The sequence below is a fragment of the Pezoporus occidentalis genome, unplaced genomic scaffold, assembly GCF_034315485.1.
Source record: "Pezoporus occidentalis ecotype Australia unplaced genomic scaffold, CSIRO_AGI_Poc_V1 ctg62, whole genome shotgun sequence".
In the NCBI taxonomy this organism is placed as follows: Eukaryota; Metazoa; Chordata; class Aves; order Psittaciformes; family Psittacidae; genus Pezoporus; species Pezoporus occidentalis.
The window spans coordinates 44,067-62,158 of record NW_026915966.1 but is presented as its reverse complement, the minus strand read 5'-3'; the positions used below and the strand labels follow the sequence as shown (position 1 = coordinate 62,158).

At 48.2% G+C, this 18,092-nt stretch overlaps 2 protein-coding genes across 3 annotated transcripts in view; one reads left to right on the top strand and one right to left on the bottom strand.

The window, feature by feature from the left end:
* Nucleotides 1–18,092, top strand: part of ACSF2 (acyl-CoA synthetase family member 2) — a 35,173-nt gene that overhangs the window by 4,941 nt on the left and 12,140 nt on the right. The window contains exons 3-10 of the mRNA XM_062639857.1: nt 1,020–1,148; nt 2,140–2,193; nt 5,182–5,300; nt 5,515–5,677; nt 6,063–6,158; nt 7,092–7,240; nt 7,547–7,638; nt 8,726–8,802. Of these exons, the coding sequence (XP_062495841.1) occupies nt 1,020–1,148; nt 2,140–2,193; nt 5,182–5,300; nt 5,515–5,677; nt 6,063–6,158; nt 7,092–7,240; nt 7,547–7,638; nt 8,726–8,802 (879 nt within the window). The remainder of the gene's footprint in view (nt 1–1,019; nt 1,149–2,139; nt 2,194–5,181; nt 5,301–5,514; nt 5,678–6,062; nt 6,159–7,091; nt 7,241–7,546; nt 7,639–8,725; nt 8,803–18,092) is intronic.
* Nucleotides 10,006–17,754, bottom strand: CHAD (chondroadherin). Of its 2 annotated transcripts, none has more exons than XM_062639859.1 (4): nt 16,906–17,754; nt 13,292–13,455; nt 12,977–13,122; nt 10,006–10,985 (listed from the first exon to the last, which is right to left on the bottom strand). In XM_062639859.1, the coding sequence occupies exons 1-3, from the start codon at nt 17,677–17,679 to the stop codon at nt 12,981–12,983; spliced, it is 1,080 nt and encodes a 359-aa protein (XP_062495843.1). In that variant the 5' UTR covers nt 17,680–17,754; the 3' UTR covers nt 10,006–10,985; nt 12,977–12,980. The 2 variants fall into 2 exon arrangements, with proteins under 2 accessions (XP_062495843.1, XP_062495842.1); XM_062639858.1 differs by having other exon boundaries at nt 10,006–10,982.

The following is an 18,092-nucleotide window of genomic DNA, read 5'->3' as shown; positions in this document are numbered from 1 at the left end:
CAGCCCTATCTGATGTGTATGGGCTGAGTCACGGTGTTTTTCTCCTGTGGAGCAGGCTCCAGCTCTTGTATTAGTCACTCTGCTCTGACTGTCAGAGGTTCTGAGCGTGTCGGGGTTTCTAATCCAAGTACAAAGGCAGCTGAGGAAAGTCAAGGACTTGATCCCAATAGCATGCACGGAATCATGTGTGGATGTATCTATGCATGTGCATATTGCACACAAGTACGTGTTTATATACATTCTGAGTGGAGGGGCAATATTTCAAGGCCTGAAAAGTTTCTGTTAAATGTATGATATCTTGGATAGGAAAAGGTGTTCAGGTTACATCCATTCACATAAACAAGATTACCTGCATTCACCCTAATTTTAAACCCTGGGCTATAATTCAGCACTAAATCAGAGAACAGCTATTCCTCACTTTCATGTCTCCGAACTTCATTTGAGAACATACCGTACCAAAAACTTTCCTGAATCCTTCAGGATATTTGTACATGCACCTGCACACCCAAAACACACCATCTTGCAGTAGTTATGCTAATAGAGTGGCTGGATGAGGAGTTAATAAGGACAGCAACCCCAGATAGAAACTGGCCAAAGATCACTTGATGCAGTTTTCTTCACCTGAGTTCTAGAAGTAAGTGATGTGATGGAGCAGAGGCAGATCCAACAGTGTAAATGGGTAAAGCTTAGTCCTAAGCTGAGTCAATGAGGAGCTAGACCCTAAATACACTTTGGGCAGGAATTATTTTGCAACTACTGGTACATAATTGTCTATTTTGGTTTCGTTTCTGCTTTGCTATATTGTTCCACACTTGGGTTTATGCTTTTTATCAACCTGCTAAGCAGCGGCTGCTCTGTGACACTGAAGATGCAGCAGGCTGACAGTGCAGCAGAGGTATATTCTGTCTGATTTCAGTTGCAAACATGACGCTTTTCCCCCATAAAGTGGTGCCTGGAGATGAACATTCCCTCACTGCATCCTGTGGGTGATGCTCATGGTCTTGCCTTGTGTTTTGCAGGTGGACCAGGCAGCGGCTGGGCTTCTGGCTCTTGGTCTGAAGAAGGGAGACCGGCTCGGGATGTGGGGTCCCAATAAGTACGAGTGGGTTCTCATGCAGTTTGCGACTGCCCAGGCAGGAATCATCCTGGTAAGGAGTGATGCTGTGTCTGGTTTTTAGCAGGGCGAGAAAATGGAGACACAGATGCAATGGGAGATACTGGAGAACAAAGTTTGTTGTCTCTCTTCTCCATGCTCTTACACATCATGTTGTCTATAACTGAATCCAGTGTTTAAACAAGATCTGTGCATCTTTGCCCTCCACTGTGTAGAAAAGCAGACTGTAGAGGAAGGAGCAGCAAGAAACAGACTGCTGTGAACTAACTTGCAGCAGCTGATGATAGAAAGATGTATACTTTTGCCTATAGGATCATTTTTATGTAGCATGATGCTGTCCAAAACAGTTACCAGCTATTTAGAGCCATTCTAAATAGGACCTGTATTGCTTCATGGTGCAAAAGCTCACCTAAAAATCTAGTAAGAGCTGCATATCTCCAAAAGCCAGTTTTCATTTGATAGTATGACCTGGGACGTTCACCAAAATGCACTTTAGACAGTGCACAATGATAAGGACTGCACCCTCCCTTCTGGTCCATGTTTCTTCACTGCGGTTCATCCCATTGTCTACTAAGACACAGGAACAGGGTGGCTCAGTATGAACCTGATGGGGAACTCAATTCCAGTGTCCAATACGGCTTCTGTGGAGTTGGACAAGATAAGGCTGGTATTTTCATGGTTGTCCATCAGGAAACCTGACTTGCACTTGAGTTTTGAGTCCTCAGTTTAGTAGATGGATGTGTGCCTGTGAGACAGGCGGTTTGGCCTCTGTTCCTGAAGCTGGCTTGGTTTTGTGACCTCACATAAGCCTCTTTTTTCATTTTCTTTCCTGCAAACACAGGATTAAGCCAGTTTCTCTGGTGACTGTGAAACCCCTGTGGTGGTGGGCTCTTAGTGTGCTGTGGGGGAGAGGCTTTGAGTGTGGCTGGTCCCTGGGCAAACTTCTCTGTTGGAATACGTGTTAGGAGGGATGGTTTTCAAGGCGAGGGTAACCCTGATCATCCTTCTTCTTCCTCCCTCTTCAGGTATCTGTGAATCCAGCCTACCAGGCCCCTGAGCTGGAGTTTGTCATCAGTAAGGTTTGTGTGGCACTCGCTGGTAATGCGAACTGAATCGTTGTGAGGACTCCTGCAAGAAGCTGTCTGTTAAAGGGGATAGTGGGGACACAGCATAGAGGAGCTTCTACTTGAGATGTGGGCATAAGAGGGGAGCTGGCTGGAGAGCAGGGCTGTGGTGGCCGTGTTGAGGGAACACAACACGCAGTGACCAAGGGGAGGAAGCTGCTGTTCAGTGATTGCATTTATTGCTGTTCCCCATGTCTGTCTGAGGGAGACTTCTGCATCCTTATCTCTGTCTCTAACAGCCATTTCCTGCCAATATCACATCTATTGATACAGCCCTACCTGCCAGCAGCCCCTTGCTAGGAAATGAGGAAAACGGGACTAAGTATGTGACCCAGAGACTGCTGGAGAAGCTGGCAGCCAGGACAGCAGAGACTGAGCAGTAACAGAGCATGGCTGCAGTCTCTGGAGGCAACATCTGTCCTAAATCAGTTCCAACTTTCCCACACTCACATCTGCCTGGCTCGGTGCCATCCTGCCTGCCTCCTGCTTTGGGCAAACATCACCATCTGGGACTTTAACCTTGGAAAGAGGAAGGTTCAGAAAGGATAAACTGACTCGGAAGCTTGATTTCTCCTTCCCACGTTTGTCCTAGGCTTTAGGTTTAACCTGGTTTAAGTCCTAGGTATTGACATTTTCCTGACTGTGGGTTCCCTGCTGCCTCAGCCACCTTTGTATACTTGCCTGAGTTTCAGTTGGCAATGTGCCGAGCATCGATCAGTTTAAACTGTTCTGGTTTCTTAGCTCCAGTAATGAGGAAATTGGGTTATTAAACATTTGATGGCTAAAAATTAATCCCAGGATTAATTAAGCTAATTTGCTCATCTGTGGTTTGTTCATCTTTAAATCAAAGGCTGATACCAGAAGAGAGGGAATTACTTCTGGGTCTTCCCAGCACTATCCAAGCTCTTGCTTAACCTAGAAAATTGGCAGTTTCTGGCAGCAGAGGGAGACTTTTGCATCAGTAACTGTAATTTGGTTGCTGGGCTGCAATTTGAGTTGCCATTTCTCCTTCATTTAATCCTCTTATGGTGGTCTCACTCCTGTTTTGGTGCATTAGAATTGGAAGCAGTGCTGCAGTGAAGCATATCTCTTCCAGTGTGGATGTCCTCCTGTGTGTCTCACCAGGTGGCAACGTGCATGGCAGTGCTTTCCTCTTTCCCCAAGGAGACTTAGCTTTTGTTTTCCTTTCCATCATTCTGTGTCAGAGCCTGCTTTGATTTCCTCCTCCAGTTGAGGAGGAGATGGGGTAAGATGGGATGTTGATGGGGTAAGAGTAGAAACGTGTTTCAGCTCCACTGGGGATTGTTCCTGTCTCGCCCTCCCAGGTTTGCTAATGTTCCCAGCTTTTCCACGTGTCTTTGGCACTGGGATCTCTGATGTTCCTCACTCCCTAATCATTTGTATTTGTTTATTTGCACAACAAAAACCCTGAAGACTTTAGGGCTTTGCCTCTTGGATCTTGACAGCTTGTGCAGTGCTTCTCTTGCTCCATCACGTTCCCTCCCTTAGGTATATACATAAATACATGCTGAATAGCTATTCCTGCTGCATTTCCATGGTTTGTGAAAGCAAACTGATAACAGGATTCATACAACAGGTCCTTTGAAGATGGGTGCTGCCATTCAGGTTGACACCAAGTAGGAGGAACCCAACTAGAGACCCTTATCTCATAGAGCATCTGCTCTGCAAGCTCCTCTCCTCACGTAACATCTCTTTTGCAAAGCCAGTTCAACCAGAATAGTAGTTTTGCAGGAACAGTAAAACTTCCAAAGGCCCAAAACATCCCAGAACAGCCTCAGTCCCCTGGGCAGCCTCTTCCAGGAAACAGAGCAAATGTTTGTCTTCCCTTCTGACAAACCCTAGAGGGTGCTTACCAATAATTTATTGCCGGAGCTTTGCTCTCCTTATTTCATGGACCTTGGGAAAATAATGAAACCAGCTGAGTAAATAATTGATGTGAAGGGTTTATTTGACAAGAATGCATTTATTTGGAAGATGAAAGCGAGTTTCAAATCTGGGTCAGATTCAGCAAAGCTCTGCAGAAAAAGAGAGAGGAATTCTTGGAGTAATGAAAGTGCTTTGTTTCGGGGTTGTGTAGATGTAGAGGCTTGAAAGGCAAATGATTGAGTTTTCAAAACAGCTGATTAATAATGATTAATTATGAAACTATAGAAAATAAGGAATAATGCTCTAAAATGAGGTGCAAAAATCTTAGGAAATGGAACATCTTTAAAATGCCACACCAAGACCTTGGCTTGACCCAAAAGCTGGTCTTTAGGTTTTGTTGTTTTCCCAAAGTTCCTCAAAATTCCTCATTTCAGATCAACTCAAATAATTGATTTCTCTCCATATTTTGGGACTGGGCTTTTTGTCAGTGGTGGGACTCCTAATGTGAGGCAACAACTCAACGTTGTTTGCCTTGTGCTTGCAATGAGGAGTGTTGGTCCTGAGAGGGAACCTGGGGCTGCAGCTCTGCTCTCCTACATGGATGCTCAGGGTGCAGTAACAGCACCCTGCCCTGTGCTTGAGGGCTTTTATGAGTGCATTTGCCCTCAGTGAACCTGCTTGTGGGAGGGTTGGAACTGGATGATCTTAAAGTCCTTTCCACCCCTAACTATTCTCTGATTCTATGTCCTCAACCCTGGGACCATGGCTGCTGCACCCTCACTGTGCAAATGAATCTTTAAGCTTTCCAATGAATCTTTAAGCTTTCCAATGAATCTTTAAGCCACTGCATGCAATGGATCTTACTAAGAAGAGTTTAAAACTTCTGGGTTTAGCCTGGAGATTGCTGATTCTACCATGTGCTTGCAGCAACAAGCCATGGAGAAGATCCCAGTGTGGTGTAATGGCTAACGTTTGCAGTGTGGGGTGACTGCTCTGTATCATGGCCTGAACATCAACCCAACGTGACTTCTCATGAGTTTCTGTCTCCCTTCACAGGTTGGCTGTAAGGCACTGGTGTTTCCCACTCAATTTAAAACACAGAAGTACTATGATATCTTAAAGCAGTCATGTCCTGAGATAGAAACATCCAGCCCAGGGGGAATAAAGAGCAAAAGGTGAGTCAGGAACATCTGATGTCTTTGCACTGACCTCACAGCCAGTCCTGCCTTGTGTCCTCTCAGCTGCACAACACAGGCTTGGGTGGAAGAAGGACCTCATGTGAAGAGAACAAGTTAGGCCCTCCTGGAGGTTTGGCTTGACCAATGTATACCCATCTATGCTGTTTTCTCCTTGCTCTGCTATTGTTAATGGTATTTTTCTTCCTGCCAGGCTACCCAACTTAAACATTGTCATCATGTTGGACTCCAAGCTGCCGGGCACCTTCCACATGGATGAGGTGATGCAGGCAGGGGACAGCAGCCATATGAAGCAGTTGAGAGCCGTGCAGCAAACACTCTCCTGCAATGAGCCCATCAACATCCAGTTCACTTCAGTAGGTGCTCCTGCCTGCCTGGTGGTTGGGGGACACAGGGAAAGATGTGTGGGATGCTGAGCGTCCCATTCCTTTTTCCTTCTGCTCTCCGAGATCAAACCCTGGTTCTGTCTTCTGCTGTAGGATGAAGGAGGTGTTCTAACATTTACCCTCCTTCCAATCTTGCTGCTCAGCTCTTTGTCAAGGGTTGATGTAGATGAGAGGGTGTCACGGGAGGTCTGTCCAATTGAAGTTGGGCCATTTTGTGTGTGTGTGTGTGTGTGTTTTCGGATTCAGATGCTGTTAAAGGGGAGAATAAGTCTCCCAGGTCTGAATGGAGAATGAAGAGTGAGATTGCCCCAGAACACTCGTAGCTCATCACTGCATAATGCCCTGTGTCTTTCAGGGGACCACGGGAAGCCCCAAAGGAGCCACCCTATCCCACAGGAACATTGTGAATAACGCCCATCTGATTGGGCTGAGGCTGGGGTTCACAGAGCAGGTGGGTCTTATGCAAACACACTTTGGGGTTGTCTCCATGGCCACAGAGAAACCATGGGTGTGGAGAGCATTGGTGCTCACCCAGTTGCGAGTGGCATTGAGGGATACTCATCCATAACATTTGTCATTTCAATGGAGTTTCAGTGATGTTTCTTTTCAGTTTCATGTGAAGGCTTTTGGGGGCAGGAAAAAGATGCCTTTTTTGGGGAAAAAATGTGAAATTAACTACTTTTCATCTTGGTGAATGCTCATTTCAGATAATTACAACACTCTGGATGTTAGCTTTGAATTCTGTTGAATAAGGTTTTAATCTGCTTTATACGACTTCATTTCATGTCATGCATACATGAGACTCGTAAGAGTCTTGTAACTCTCATCAGGATGTGACCTTTCTATTTGTAGTTTAGATTCAATACTATTAAAGGCAAATATTTTCTTTTGAAGTAGTTATTTCTAACACAGCTGCTTTGATACAGGAAAATACTGGGTTGTTTCCATCAATCTTCAGAGCCTTTGGTGCTTTTAAAAACAAAATCAACAGCATGTGCCAAGTCCCGTGCACTTCATGCCTGTCGTAGTACTACCACCCCTCTGGCATAGCATAAAGTCATGTGTAAGTGATACCAGGCCAAAAAGTCCAGCAAAAAAAAAGGCATTGCAAAATGCCTTTGCATTTTTTGACATTAAAATTGCCATTTTGATTGCCATTGCAATTTTGACATTAAAAGCTTCCAAGTTGATTGTTATTAAAGGCAGGAATGACCAGCATCACGTTTCCAACTCGTGGAAACACAGATGAATGTCTCATTTCCAGCAAGTTTTCAATGAATCAAGGAATAGTCTGTTTAGACCGTAGCTCTTCAGCAGGGAGATGGGCTGGGAAGCAGCTGTGGGAGATCTCCTCTCCTCACTGTTGTGTTTGGCTCAATACCAGGACTACCGCGTTGCCCTGCCTGCACCCCTTTATCACTGCCTGTCATCGGTAGGAGGCTGCATGGTGATGGCTCTGCACGGGTCCTCCTGCATCTTCTCATCGCCCAGCTTCGAGGGGAAGGCTGCGCTGGAGGCTGTGTCTCGAGAGAAGTAAGAGCTTGTGTTTTGCCACAGAGTTTATCACCTTGCAGTGGTGCTAGGTTTGCTGTGGCTGGTGTGTGTTCACATCTCACCGCGGCTGAGATGCATTTCCAGCTTTGTTCTGCATGTGTAGCTCATAAAACAAGAGCTATCATTGCGTCTGCATGATCCACTCATACCTATTGCTATGTACCTGTATGTATATGTGCGTTGATGAAGAGCGCATCTGCTGTGCCTGCCTCTGTGCTGCTGTTCTGATGGGATGGGGCAGGATGGGATGGTTCCAACTTCACCATTTCTCTCCCCTTCCTCAAGATGCTCCTTTCTGTATGGCACACCAACCATGTTCATAGACATGCTCTCCCAGCCGGACTTTGACTCCTATGACCTGTCAAGTCTCCGGGGAGGTAAGGCTTGGAACTCAAATGGAAAAATCCTGAGAAAAGGGATATTACTGTTCCTGCTGTTCCCTGCTGGGAGGCTGTAGTAAGCTTTGCAAGCAGCTGGCACTTCTAGAAGGGAAGAATTTAGCTTCATGGTTCACTGTGGATTTGATGCTGCGTTTCCTTTCCTTGGGATTTCCTTCAAAATATATGTATTTTTAGGATTCTTCTCTCATCTTAAGCAGTCCAGGAAAGTACTTTCCTGTTTCATCTGCAAGGGAGGGTGTCAGGAATAGCCTGTTTGCTCAGCTCCTGTCTCACCAGCCACCACCATGTGGCAGCAGATGCTTTAGGCTGGTGCAATCCCTGAAGCAGAGCTACGCTGATTTCTCTGGCCTAAAGTTTCCTGCCTTCATCTAAATACTGGAGAGGGTGTGATAACGTGTGCTGGAGCTTTCTGTCTTGTCACAGGCAGCCTTGGAAACAGCTGAGCCGAAACGAGGAGGCCATCAGCCCTTTTGATGCAATGACAGCACTGAGAGAAGGTGGTGCTGGAACAGACAAACGTTTCAGCAGATTACTCAATCACCTCTATGTGGGAAATCGCCCCGTCTCATCTTGTTCCCAGCAAAGCCTATGTATTACCCCACTCTTTTGCTCTGCCTTCCTACGACAGAACAAGTGAAGATGAGATCTGCCCTTTCCCAAAAGGGCTGCCTTGTGCAAAGCAGGAGGAAAGGGTTTTGGTTTTATGGTGGTGCTGATCGATGGGCCTGTTTGTCCTGCTAAAAATCTGTGCCTCTTTCTGCTCTCAATCTTCCCTTTTTAGAAACTGCAGCTTGGATGAGGTTTGTGCTGTGGAGTTTATTTTCCTAATGAGTGATCTCTGCCAACCCTTAATTCCTTCAGACAAAAACTGGCCTTCCTGCAGCCCTTGCTTCTAGAATAACTACAACCTCTATCCATAAAAGCAGAAAATATTTTGACAGGAACCAGTGTATCCCAAAGGTCTCGCCAGCATTTAAATCTGGGAATGCAGAATCTTTGAGGGACCACTCTTGGGAATAAATAGATGGTTTCCAAGGCAGTCATCTGTTCCTCTTTCTTCCAGGAGTCATTGCAGGTTCTCCTGTTCCCCCTGAGGTCATGAAGATGGCTATGACCAAGATGCACATGGCGGAGATGTTGGTGAGTTGTGGTTGCTGTGATTGGAGATATGAGTAGTGATTGTCCTAGTGAGACCCTGAGCTTGGGCATCTCTGCACCGCAGTGGTACCCGGCGGTGCTGGGTGTGATGGGACCATGGGTGAGAGGCCAGGCTGAGGAGCAAAGGTGCTGGGAGGAAGAAGGGGGGTCCTGTCTTGTTGCTGGTGGGGTGTCTGGGGAGGAAGCTTTGTAAGAAAAGACACTGCATTGAGAGTTACAAACCAAGCTGCTGGTGTGTTTCAAAGCTTTCATAAACCCTTCTGTTGTACATGCTGCAAGGATGAATGATCATGGAAGAGGCGTTGCTGGTTTGTATTGGTGTGGGTGGGCGCATGTGTTCATCTTGTTGTGGAGCTGTTGGGTTTCTTACACCATCCTGGACTGCATGCAGATAGAAAACCATGTTGCATACTATGTGTTTGGCTGTGGGGAGGGTGCCATCCACGCATGCAACACCAGGCATTGCGTTGCCAGAAGGACAGCACATGCTGGACCACATGTGCTGCTGCTCCCTCACATGCCCCTGCACCCTTGGCCTGTGCAAGAGCATCAGCAGGTCCTGCATATGGAGGGGGTCAGTGCCACTCCAGGTGCCATGTTTCATAGGCAGGCTCCGCCATCTGCACGTGTGTGAGTGAATGGCTGAGACAAAAAAGGACTTTCTTGTTTCACTTTAAAGGCAATAATGTGCTGCTTTCAAATGCTGCCGGAGCAGACTGTTGTGATGGGTAAAGGTGCATGGGGCTGAGAGTCAGATTTAGGTGTGTTATTGTTGGCAGACCTGGACCACACCAGCATCAGGGTTTTCCAGGGATGCCCATGTGCTCTGCCATGGACTAGGGGAGCTCAGGGCATCCATCTTGGAGCCATCTCGGATGCTTTTAATGCTGAGCTGAAAACACCAGGACAGCCCTGGTGCTGTTGTCAGACTCTGTCAGATGCCAGTCACCTATTTTTATAATAGGCTTGAATTTAGCCTCACAAAATATTTTCAGCCATTACTGCAAGTGCCCAGGACGCATTGGCTGCCACATGTTCCTGTTTTGTAGAGAGAGAAATATTAAAACCCTCCCAACCAGTTGCTCTGCCCATAGGATAAAGAGGATTAAGTCTATATTTGTATCACTGGTCTCGTGATACTTCTCATCCTCCAGCCCTCAGACAGACACAGGGAGACTTGTTGAATTCATCTTTGCAGCAAGAGCTTTATACAGAAGATGTACATAAGAAAATATACAATTTAATTTCTACATAGGAGACAGAGGAGGACATCCCCTTTAAGGTCATTTACACTCAATTACAGAGGAATAAATATACATATATTTATATAACTCTTTCAGATTAAAAAACACAGTTAGGTTGCAACTGTGGTATTGTAATAGCCGTGACAATAAACCACAGTCATCCTGGTGTCCTGCTAGATCCTCTGGGGTATGGGCAAGGAGAAGAGGAGGGGTGCCCAAGCCAGGCTGCGCAGTGCACACCTTCTCCTCTTGGATGTACGTGTGTCTTGGTAGACCCCACAGAGTGGGAGGGAATCCAGTCTTCACATAGCTCCACTTTTGGGGTTTTCCAGTGCTGCTTTGCTTAAAGGATTTCTGGCCAACCTAAAGAGATTGCTGCCCTTTGGCACGAAAGGGCAGCTCGGTCTCAACGCCATCGGTTCTTGGTCATTGCTTCACCTATCCCCCTCAGCCCTGGCCTGCAGGGATCCCCTCCGTGGGAAGGCAGAGGAGTTGCTTTGTATGGGTTGAGACCAATTTTCCTGGTCAAGCAGCTGGGGAAGGATGCTCCAACCTTCCCTCTTGCTTCCACTGCACTGGAAAGGGAGAGACAGCGACCAACTGTTTGACTGGGGATGCGGGTTATGTTGCCTCTGGGAAAGATGACTGTGTTTTACCGGCAGGATCTAAGTTAGCTTTGTCTTAGTATGGTCATGCATAAAAATGCCTCTTTTAAAATATATAGATGTCGGAAAAGATTGAAAAGGTGGATTCCATCCTGCGATGAGCAGAGAAGCGGGGATTCGGAGGAGGCTGGAGGTGTGTGGATATATCAGAAGTGTTTCCTGATAGGTAGGAGAAGCTTAAAGGAAGGACTCAGAAGTCAGTAGTTTTCTGATGGTTGAAGTGGCCGGTCACCAGGACAGGCCATACCGGGGCCTGCTAGGGGGAAAGAAGAGAGAAGGCCACATGTTTAAGGGCATTTTCCAAGCAATCAGTAAACTTGTCTGTTTGCTTTTATAGTGAGTGAGTGGAGCCCATGCTTGAAAGTGAAGTGTTAGGAGTCAAGGAGCCATTGTGAGTTCCTACAGAGGAGATGGGTTAGTGCCATCTCTGACCTCTTCTGCTAAATCACTACACAACTCTTGAGTACCTTACCCAAAGCAGCGATGGTCAATGAGCACTTCCTTTGTAAAGGAAGAAACCCAAGGGTGAGGTTTTCAAGAACAGGGAATTGCTTTGGTGCCCCAGTTCAGACTGTCCAGGGCAGGAGATTTGAGGAACTGCCAAGCAGCTGTGCATCTGAAACATGGTCAATGACACAAGTCATCGGCCATGAACACAGATCCCCATAGCTGACACTTGAGAAAGCTGCCTGGCTCTCAAGAGGTACATGGTGAAGTCAAAGATACTTCGTATTCCTTAGAATCATGCTCGCCACACTGAGTGGGTTTCTGTATCTGTATTTTGGCACTGACACCCAAAGGTACCAAGCTCTGTCTTCTGCAAGCCTGGAACAAGTAGTTTCCTTTCATTAACACCTGTAAACCTGTTTGAGGGTTTGAGAGAGCTGGATAGAAGGTGCTATAATAAAACCAGGTATAATTGCCCTGTGTTTTTTACTTTCATCATGAAGGCGTGAACTGGAATTGAGTTTAGGCAGGGAGAAAGAAGGTTAAGAAGGGGCAGACCTGTAAATAAAATACATTTGAGTATTGTGGTTTAGAAAACTGAAGTTCTTCCATCCTCAGAGCGGAACTTTATCCACCCCATATGGAATGACTGGTATTTCCATCTCCAATCCATAAAACCTCTGGCGCTGCCAGAGAAATAACCACTTTGGGAAGGCTGGCATCATCCCTGACAGTCTGGTCATAAATTTACTTTCTCCATCCTGTTATGCATATCCTTAGCGAAGTGGGGACCAAACTGGGTTTCAGGCTTCTGCCTTGTCCTTTCTGTTACCATAGGGTACAGTGACAAACCTTGTTTGTGCAGTGCAGAGTTACTACACTCCACTTAACAGATGAGCAAAGCTCCCTTTCCCAAGAGCTTATAAACTTTCAGGCTCATCCAGAGCCCTTTGGAATCCGTACAGTCTCCAGATGTGTTCCTGGGATGGGGAAAAGTGAAGTACTTGGGATGGAGTGATGACAGTTGTGGCTTTTTAGCTACTCTGTGTTCTGAGTTTTCAATACTCTTGATAGCATCCAATTGTGGAAGGTGTTTGTGTGGTAGGTTCTCACAGTTGGTGTTTTTATGTCAGCAAGCTCATTGCTCAAAGGAAAGTCAGCCCTGTCTCTGAATCACTTCCTGGCCCAGAACACTCTATTCAAAGAGTATTTGCTGTCTCAAACCTCCTTCTTCCGAGACACTCATTTGAAGGCATCTGCCCTTGGTTTTAAATACATGAATGTCTGGGATGGGAATTGTAGTTGCTGAAAGGCAGGTGCTGGAGCGAGAACTGCTCCTTATGGAAGGCATCTGTTTTCATGTGGGCTGCACAGCCTGGGGCCAGATCTCGCAGCAATGTCCTGCCCTGGATTCCAGAGGACCTTTACTAGGGCAAAAGGCTGAGCATCTCCAATCAGTTACAAAAGCATCTGTGATCCCAGCTCAGAGAAAGAGTGGGCTAAACACCCAGTTTTGACACTTAATTACACATCTCACCCCTACTTGCTGCCCCGGGCCTGTCTTTAGCCCCATGTTTGTTTTGCAGGGTTGACTCCATCCCTAATGCTCCAGGCAGATTCTCTGTCCTGGGGAGCTCATGGAGCCCAATACTGCCAGGAGATGGAGCAGCCCTGAGCATTGGTATCCATGGGTGAATGGATGAGCTGCTCTGAGCCAAACCCTGGTGTTATTAAACTCAGAAATCAGTGATAGAACCCTACCAAGGTTTGGTAGATCTGACCAAAAGTGAACCATCTTACGTGTTTAATGGCGGCTTCCCTTCTTGGACCTCTTGGTGGGGAGCTTGCAGGTGCGGAGAGCCGGGGTGTCTCTGATGGACTGTCCCCGGTACTGTGCGGGTGTAGAGCAGGTATCCTCGGTGCGGGTGCGATTGCCCTTCAGCCACCTGGGACATGGGGAGGAAGAAGACCAAGAGCTTATGAGAGCCACAAACCACCGTAAGCAGCAAGGGGAGGACGGGGGAGCGAGCTGCTGAGGACGGATGCATCCTTTAGCATCCCCCCTCTTGTGAGGGTGCTCGGGGAGACCCAGGGAAGGGATGCGTGGTGCCGTACTTGCGCAGATGTGCGAGCTGGCAGTTGCAGTGCCAGGCGTTGCGGGACAGCGTCAGCGTCTCCAGCTTGTCGAAGGGGAAGTTGCGGGGCAGCTGGGTGAGCCGGTTGTTCTCCACGTGAGCCGTCTTCAGCACCGTCACGCCGGCGAATGCGTTGTCTGCAAACTGAAGCACAGGGGTTTCCCAGGAGGAACGTTGAGTTAGAGAAGGGGGAATTCAAACCTGAGTGTCTCTGTTCAAGACTTAGTGGTATAAGCATGGAAGGAGCAGTGGGATGGTGTCCTGGCTCGCTGGAAGCTTTGGACACCTAACAGAAGCATCAAGCTAGTGGGCTCATGGGTGATGGAGTTCCCTGCCTGCAGAAAGCTCCGTCCCAAATCCATGTGGGATTGACTTTGTGCTACATCCCTAAATAAAGAGAAGTCTGGCAGCCTTCTCTATTTTTGAGCCATACTTTTCCGTTCTAAATGAAGATATTTTCTGGGTGTATTCCTTTCCAAGGCTGGAAAGCCTCCCAGTGCCTGGAATGGCTGAAGGAAGGAGTGTTTGTGGCGCCTGAAGGGGCTGTAGACTTTGGCAGTGCCCGGGGGCTCCGAGTGGAAAGTTACACTTGGCATCTGAGCAGTGCAGGAATAGAGGTGGGTTTCCAGCACCTCAAACTCCTCTGTTTTTCCTTATCTCCAATGCTTTGTTTGCAGGGGATGCTGCAGGATTTATCTTTTCTTGATTAATGGGAAGGCTTTAAGGGAGAGTCTCCCTTAAAAAAAACTGCCAAAGAGAAGAGAGAGGCTGCAGACCTGGCTCCAATCTTCCCTGAGGCCTCATCCTGGCTTTTTTCACCCCATGGTTACTCAGGTTGGAAAGTTTCTTCTTGAAATCCACTCCTTCAACACAAACGTCTTCGGTGGCCATGCTTTGGAGGGGGGTAATTGACAAAGCACAAAGCTCCTCCTGGCTATGACAGCTTTTCTCCCCCTTCCCAAAGCTGGGGGGAAAAGATTTCTCTAAAGGGTGAGGAGGAGGCTCACTATGTCTACCAGAACCCCCCAGTCAAGGACCTCTGCTCCCATTGCTGACCAGAACCTTGCACTTCGGATGGCACCATCCGGGTGTGTTCAAGCTCTCTAAGCTAAAAAGCCTGAGAGGAAAAACCCGCTATTTTAAGCTGTGAACTTGTGTCATCTTCCAAATTAAGCAATGCTGGATAGGATTAGAGCTTAGCTAAGAGGCTCCCGGAGCTGTTGGGCAGTCAGCAGGGCTGGCCCCTGTGGTCCAGCACTGTACTGACCTCTGTAGGTTTCACTGTGCTGATAGTGGAGTGGCTCAGAGATGCGGGCACGCCGTGCAGTGGGGCAGCAGCCTGGCCGTGTTCTGCCTTGGACAGTGGTGTACTGTCTCAGCTGCTCATTCCTCTCCCAGCCCCATGAGGAGAGCTCACATCTGCTGGTTACAGGCACTGCACTGCCTGCCAGAGCACGCGTTTGTGAAGAAATGGGTTATTTCTTCCCTTATTTAGGTGGAGGAGTGATTGCTGCTCTAAGTTATTTGGCAATAAATACACAGAGAAGGGTGTATGTAAAGTTTCCATTGCCTGGCTTCATGTTGATGTACGTGGTGGGTCCTGGCCTGTGACCGATGGGGGTCCATTATGCTGGTGGATCACTTTGGGAGCCCCATGCTGGAGCTGCGGTGTAGCCTGAGGGCTCTCCTCGTTCTGCTCGATGTAATACAGGCTGGGATAGCTTTGAGTGGAAGGGTTCTGCAGTTAATCAGCTAAAACTCTTGCAGGGGACAGCTGAGGACACTGTTTTTGTGTACGAGGAAGAGCAGCAGTCAAGATGCCAGCGGCACTTGAAGTATTTGGTGGTGATTTCCTAGGTCGTGAGACCTCTGTGATGAGATGTCTCCTAGCAGTGCACAGCTCATGCGTGGGCTGTTTGGATATGAGACCTTTGAGGATTTGAAGAGAAAGCTCTGAGCTGTGTTCCTAACAAGGAATGTGAGTCCTAAAGCTGCAGTGCTGATCCCCTGGACTGGTGTCCTATTGGGCTGTTGGGGAGGAAAGGAGACATCTGGCTGCAGAAGAACCTTTAAAGGTCCTGTCCACAGGGGCTCACTGAACAGAAGAAAGTGGGCTTTGCTGACTGGCACTGGCCTTGCTTTCTGGCCAATCCAAGGACATTTAATTCCCTGCAGCACCCCAGCATCATGAGTTAGTCTAACGTGTAACCTGGGACACTGATGTCTCTACAGCTGGTACATCATTTAACCTGTGATTTGTGACTTGTGCATGATGAAACTGCATTAAACCCAAGTCTACAGAAGTGCTGTGACAGCATGTCTGAGGGCTTGCCTAGAGGTCACTGGGTTCTTTTCAGTGTTGAGTTTGCTTATTCTCATCCTGGAGATGTTAGTGCTTAGAGTGGACAAGGGCTTAAATACTGACCGAGTGCTACTGAGCTGTTATGGGTAGTGTTGCTCTCCACCTGGACATGCTCTAATCCAGTTTTTGAGCATTTTGGGTGCTATATCCCCTTGAAGACTCTGGTGTTCTCTGTTCCTGGTAGCTTTCAGGTGTTTTCATCCCTATGAGGCTCTATGAGTCGCTCTTTGTTGCTAAGAAATTCTCTTTTTCATTGCATCTTCCTGCATGTGGTGGGTATTGCTCAGCTGTGAAGTCCTCACCTGGATTCCCTTTGTCTATGGGCTTCCTGGCAAAGCATCATCCCAGGGACAACTGTTCTGCTCACCTGCAGTCCCCTCTCTTTCCAGCTATGTGGGGTGCACCTAGGACATCAGGATACTGCTGCTCTTGCACTGTGCTTATTTCTGTTCTGGTATTTCAGAGGTCCAAATGCAAGTGATTCCCTGAGTGTGATGCTGCTGCCTTTTCTCATAGAAAAGGAAGGGGGTTGTTTTGCCATTTGGGATACTTGAATGTCCTTCCTCCTCCTCCTCCTCTCCAGTGGGAACAGGGCCCCTTTGTAAGATGCTGCATGAGTTCCTTTTGAGACAGCATCAATAAACAAACCTTTCTTTGTAACATGTAAAGTTGGGAGGCACAGGGGGAGGTGAAGGTCCTTATGCCTACCTACCTGCAAGGCATGGGTGAGAAATCACTGCTGTTCATAGCCCCTCTCCCCTCCCAACCTCCAACAGGTACCCAGGCTGAAGGAAGGAGGCAGAGCAGCTGAGCTCTGCAAGGTGGCAGTGCTCCTCAATCCCTTGAGTCAGGAGGCAGACACCCGCCTCTCATCCCACACCTTGTGTCTGGCATGATGGAAGGTTACTATTTGTCCTGGAGCATCCCAAATGCCTTTGTCAGTGTCTGGTGTCACCTCCAGCTTGGGAGGGAATGTGCTGCCTTTCCAGGGAGTTTGAACAACACCAGATGATTTGGGTTTGCATAAAATAACTCAACAGAAGGGTGGAGTGCTCTCATCCCTCACTTGAGCTGCTGTTGGCTGGCCAATGCCTTGATGTCTGCAGAGCCTGCAGACCTGCATCTCCCCTCTCCTCTGCATGGGAGGGACAGCAAACAGAGGGCTTTGTGAAGGAGAAGCAAATCAAGCCCCACGTTTCTTATCCGAAGCAAACGGAAGAGAAAGGACTCACCTTCTTCAGTTTCATGTTGTCCAGGTGGAGCGTCTGCAGGTATCGCCCGAAGGACTGGAAGGCATTGTCAGGGATGACCTCAACTGGGTTATGAGAAAGCTTCAGTTCCTCCAGCACTCTCAGCTTACTCATTGCATTCACAGGGTAGCTGCTCAGCTGGTTCTTGTCCAGGTGGAGAACAGCGAGGTTTTCCACGTCCTCCAGGGCCCCAGGTAGGAGGTTGCTGAGGGAGTTGTCAGAGAGGTAGAGCCAGCGCAGGTCTTTAGCCCCACTGAAGACCCCTGGTTTCAGCTCCTGGATCTTATTGCTGCCTAAGTGCAGGATGAAGAGGTTGACAAGAGGGGAGAGGACCCCTTTGGGTAGGTCTGGGATCTTGTTCTGGTCCAGGTACAGGTAGGTGAGCTCGGAGAGGTCATCGAAGGCTCCTGGCTTAATGACACTGATCTGGTTGTCAGTGAGGTAGAGGTAGACCAGGCTCTTGAGCCCCCGGAAGGCTCCGGTTGAGATCTCCTTGATCCGTGAGCCCTGGAGGTGCAGGGACACCAGCTTCTTCATGTCACGGAAGCCGTTGGTGGGCAGGACGGGGAAGTTGTTCTTCTGCAGGTTGAGAAGCCGCGTTTGCTCGGGCACCTTGGGGATCTTCTTCAGCCCCGCGTTGTCGCAGATGACGTGCTGTAGGTCCCCACCGTGGCAGTGGCAGCTGGGGGGACATGCCTGCACGACGGAGGCGAGACACGCCAGGAGGACACTGAGGAAGAAGCCCGGCCGGTACATGGTCCGATGTGGAACTGGTGTGGTGGGGAGAGAAGCAGGAGGAGGAGAAGGAGGGAGATGGGTGGGAGAGAAGAGAGGAACTGTGTTTGCAGCATGCTGAACACAGCCCTATTTATAATGTTATTAAAAAGCAAAATCCCTTCCCACAAACCGCAGGCAGCAGCCAGTTGGAAGCAACTGGGTTTGGGAACTTACTGTGAGCTTAACCCCTTGGCACCAGGGAGAGCAGTATCCATGGTCCTGCCAGGCCCCGCTGCTGAAGAGACTGAGCTGAGGTAGTTTTCCTCTCTGCAACAGGGAGAACAGAGACCTGCTCTGTGGGGAACCCCTTTGGTCCCTGCTGAGCTGAGCGGGGCCCAGGTTTATCAGCTGGGGGGGAAACAACCTATTTTGGTTGAACAGCGTAGCAGGGA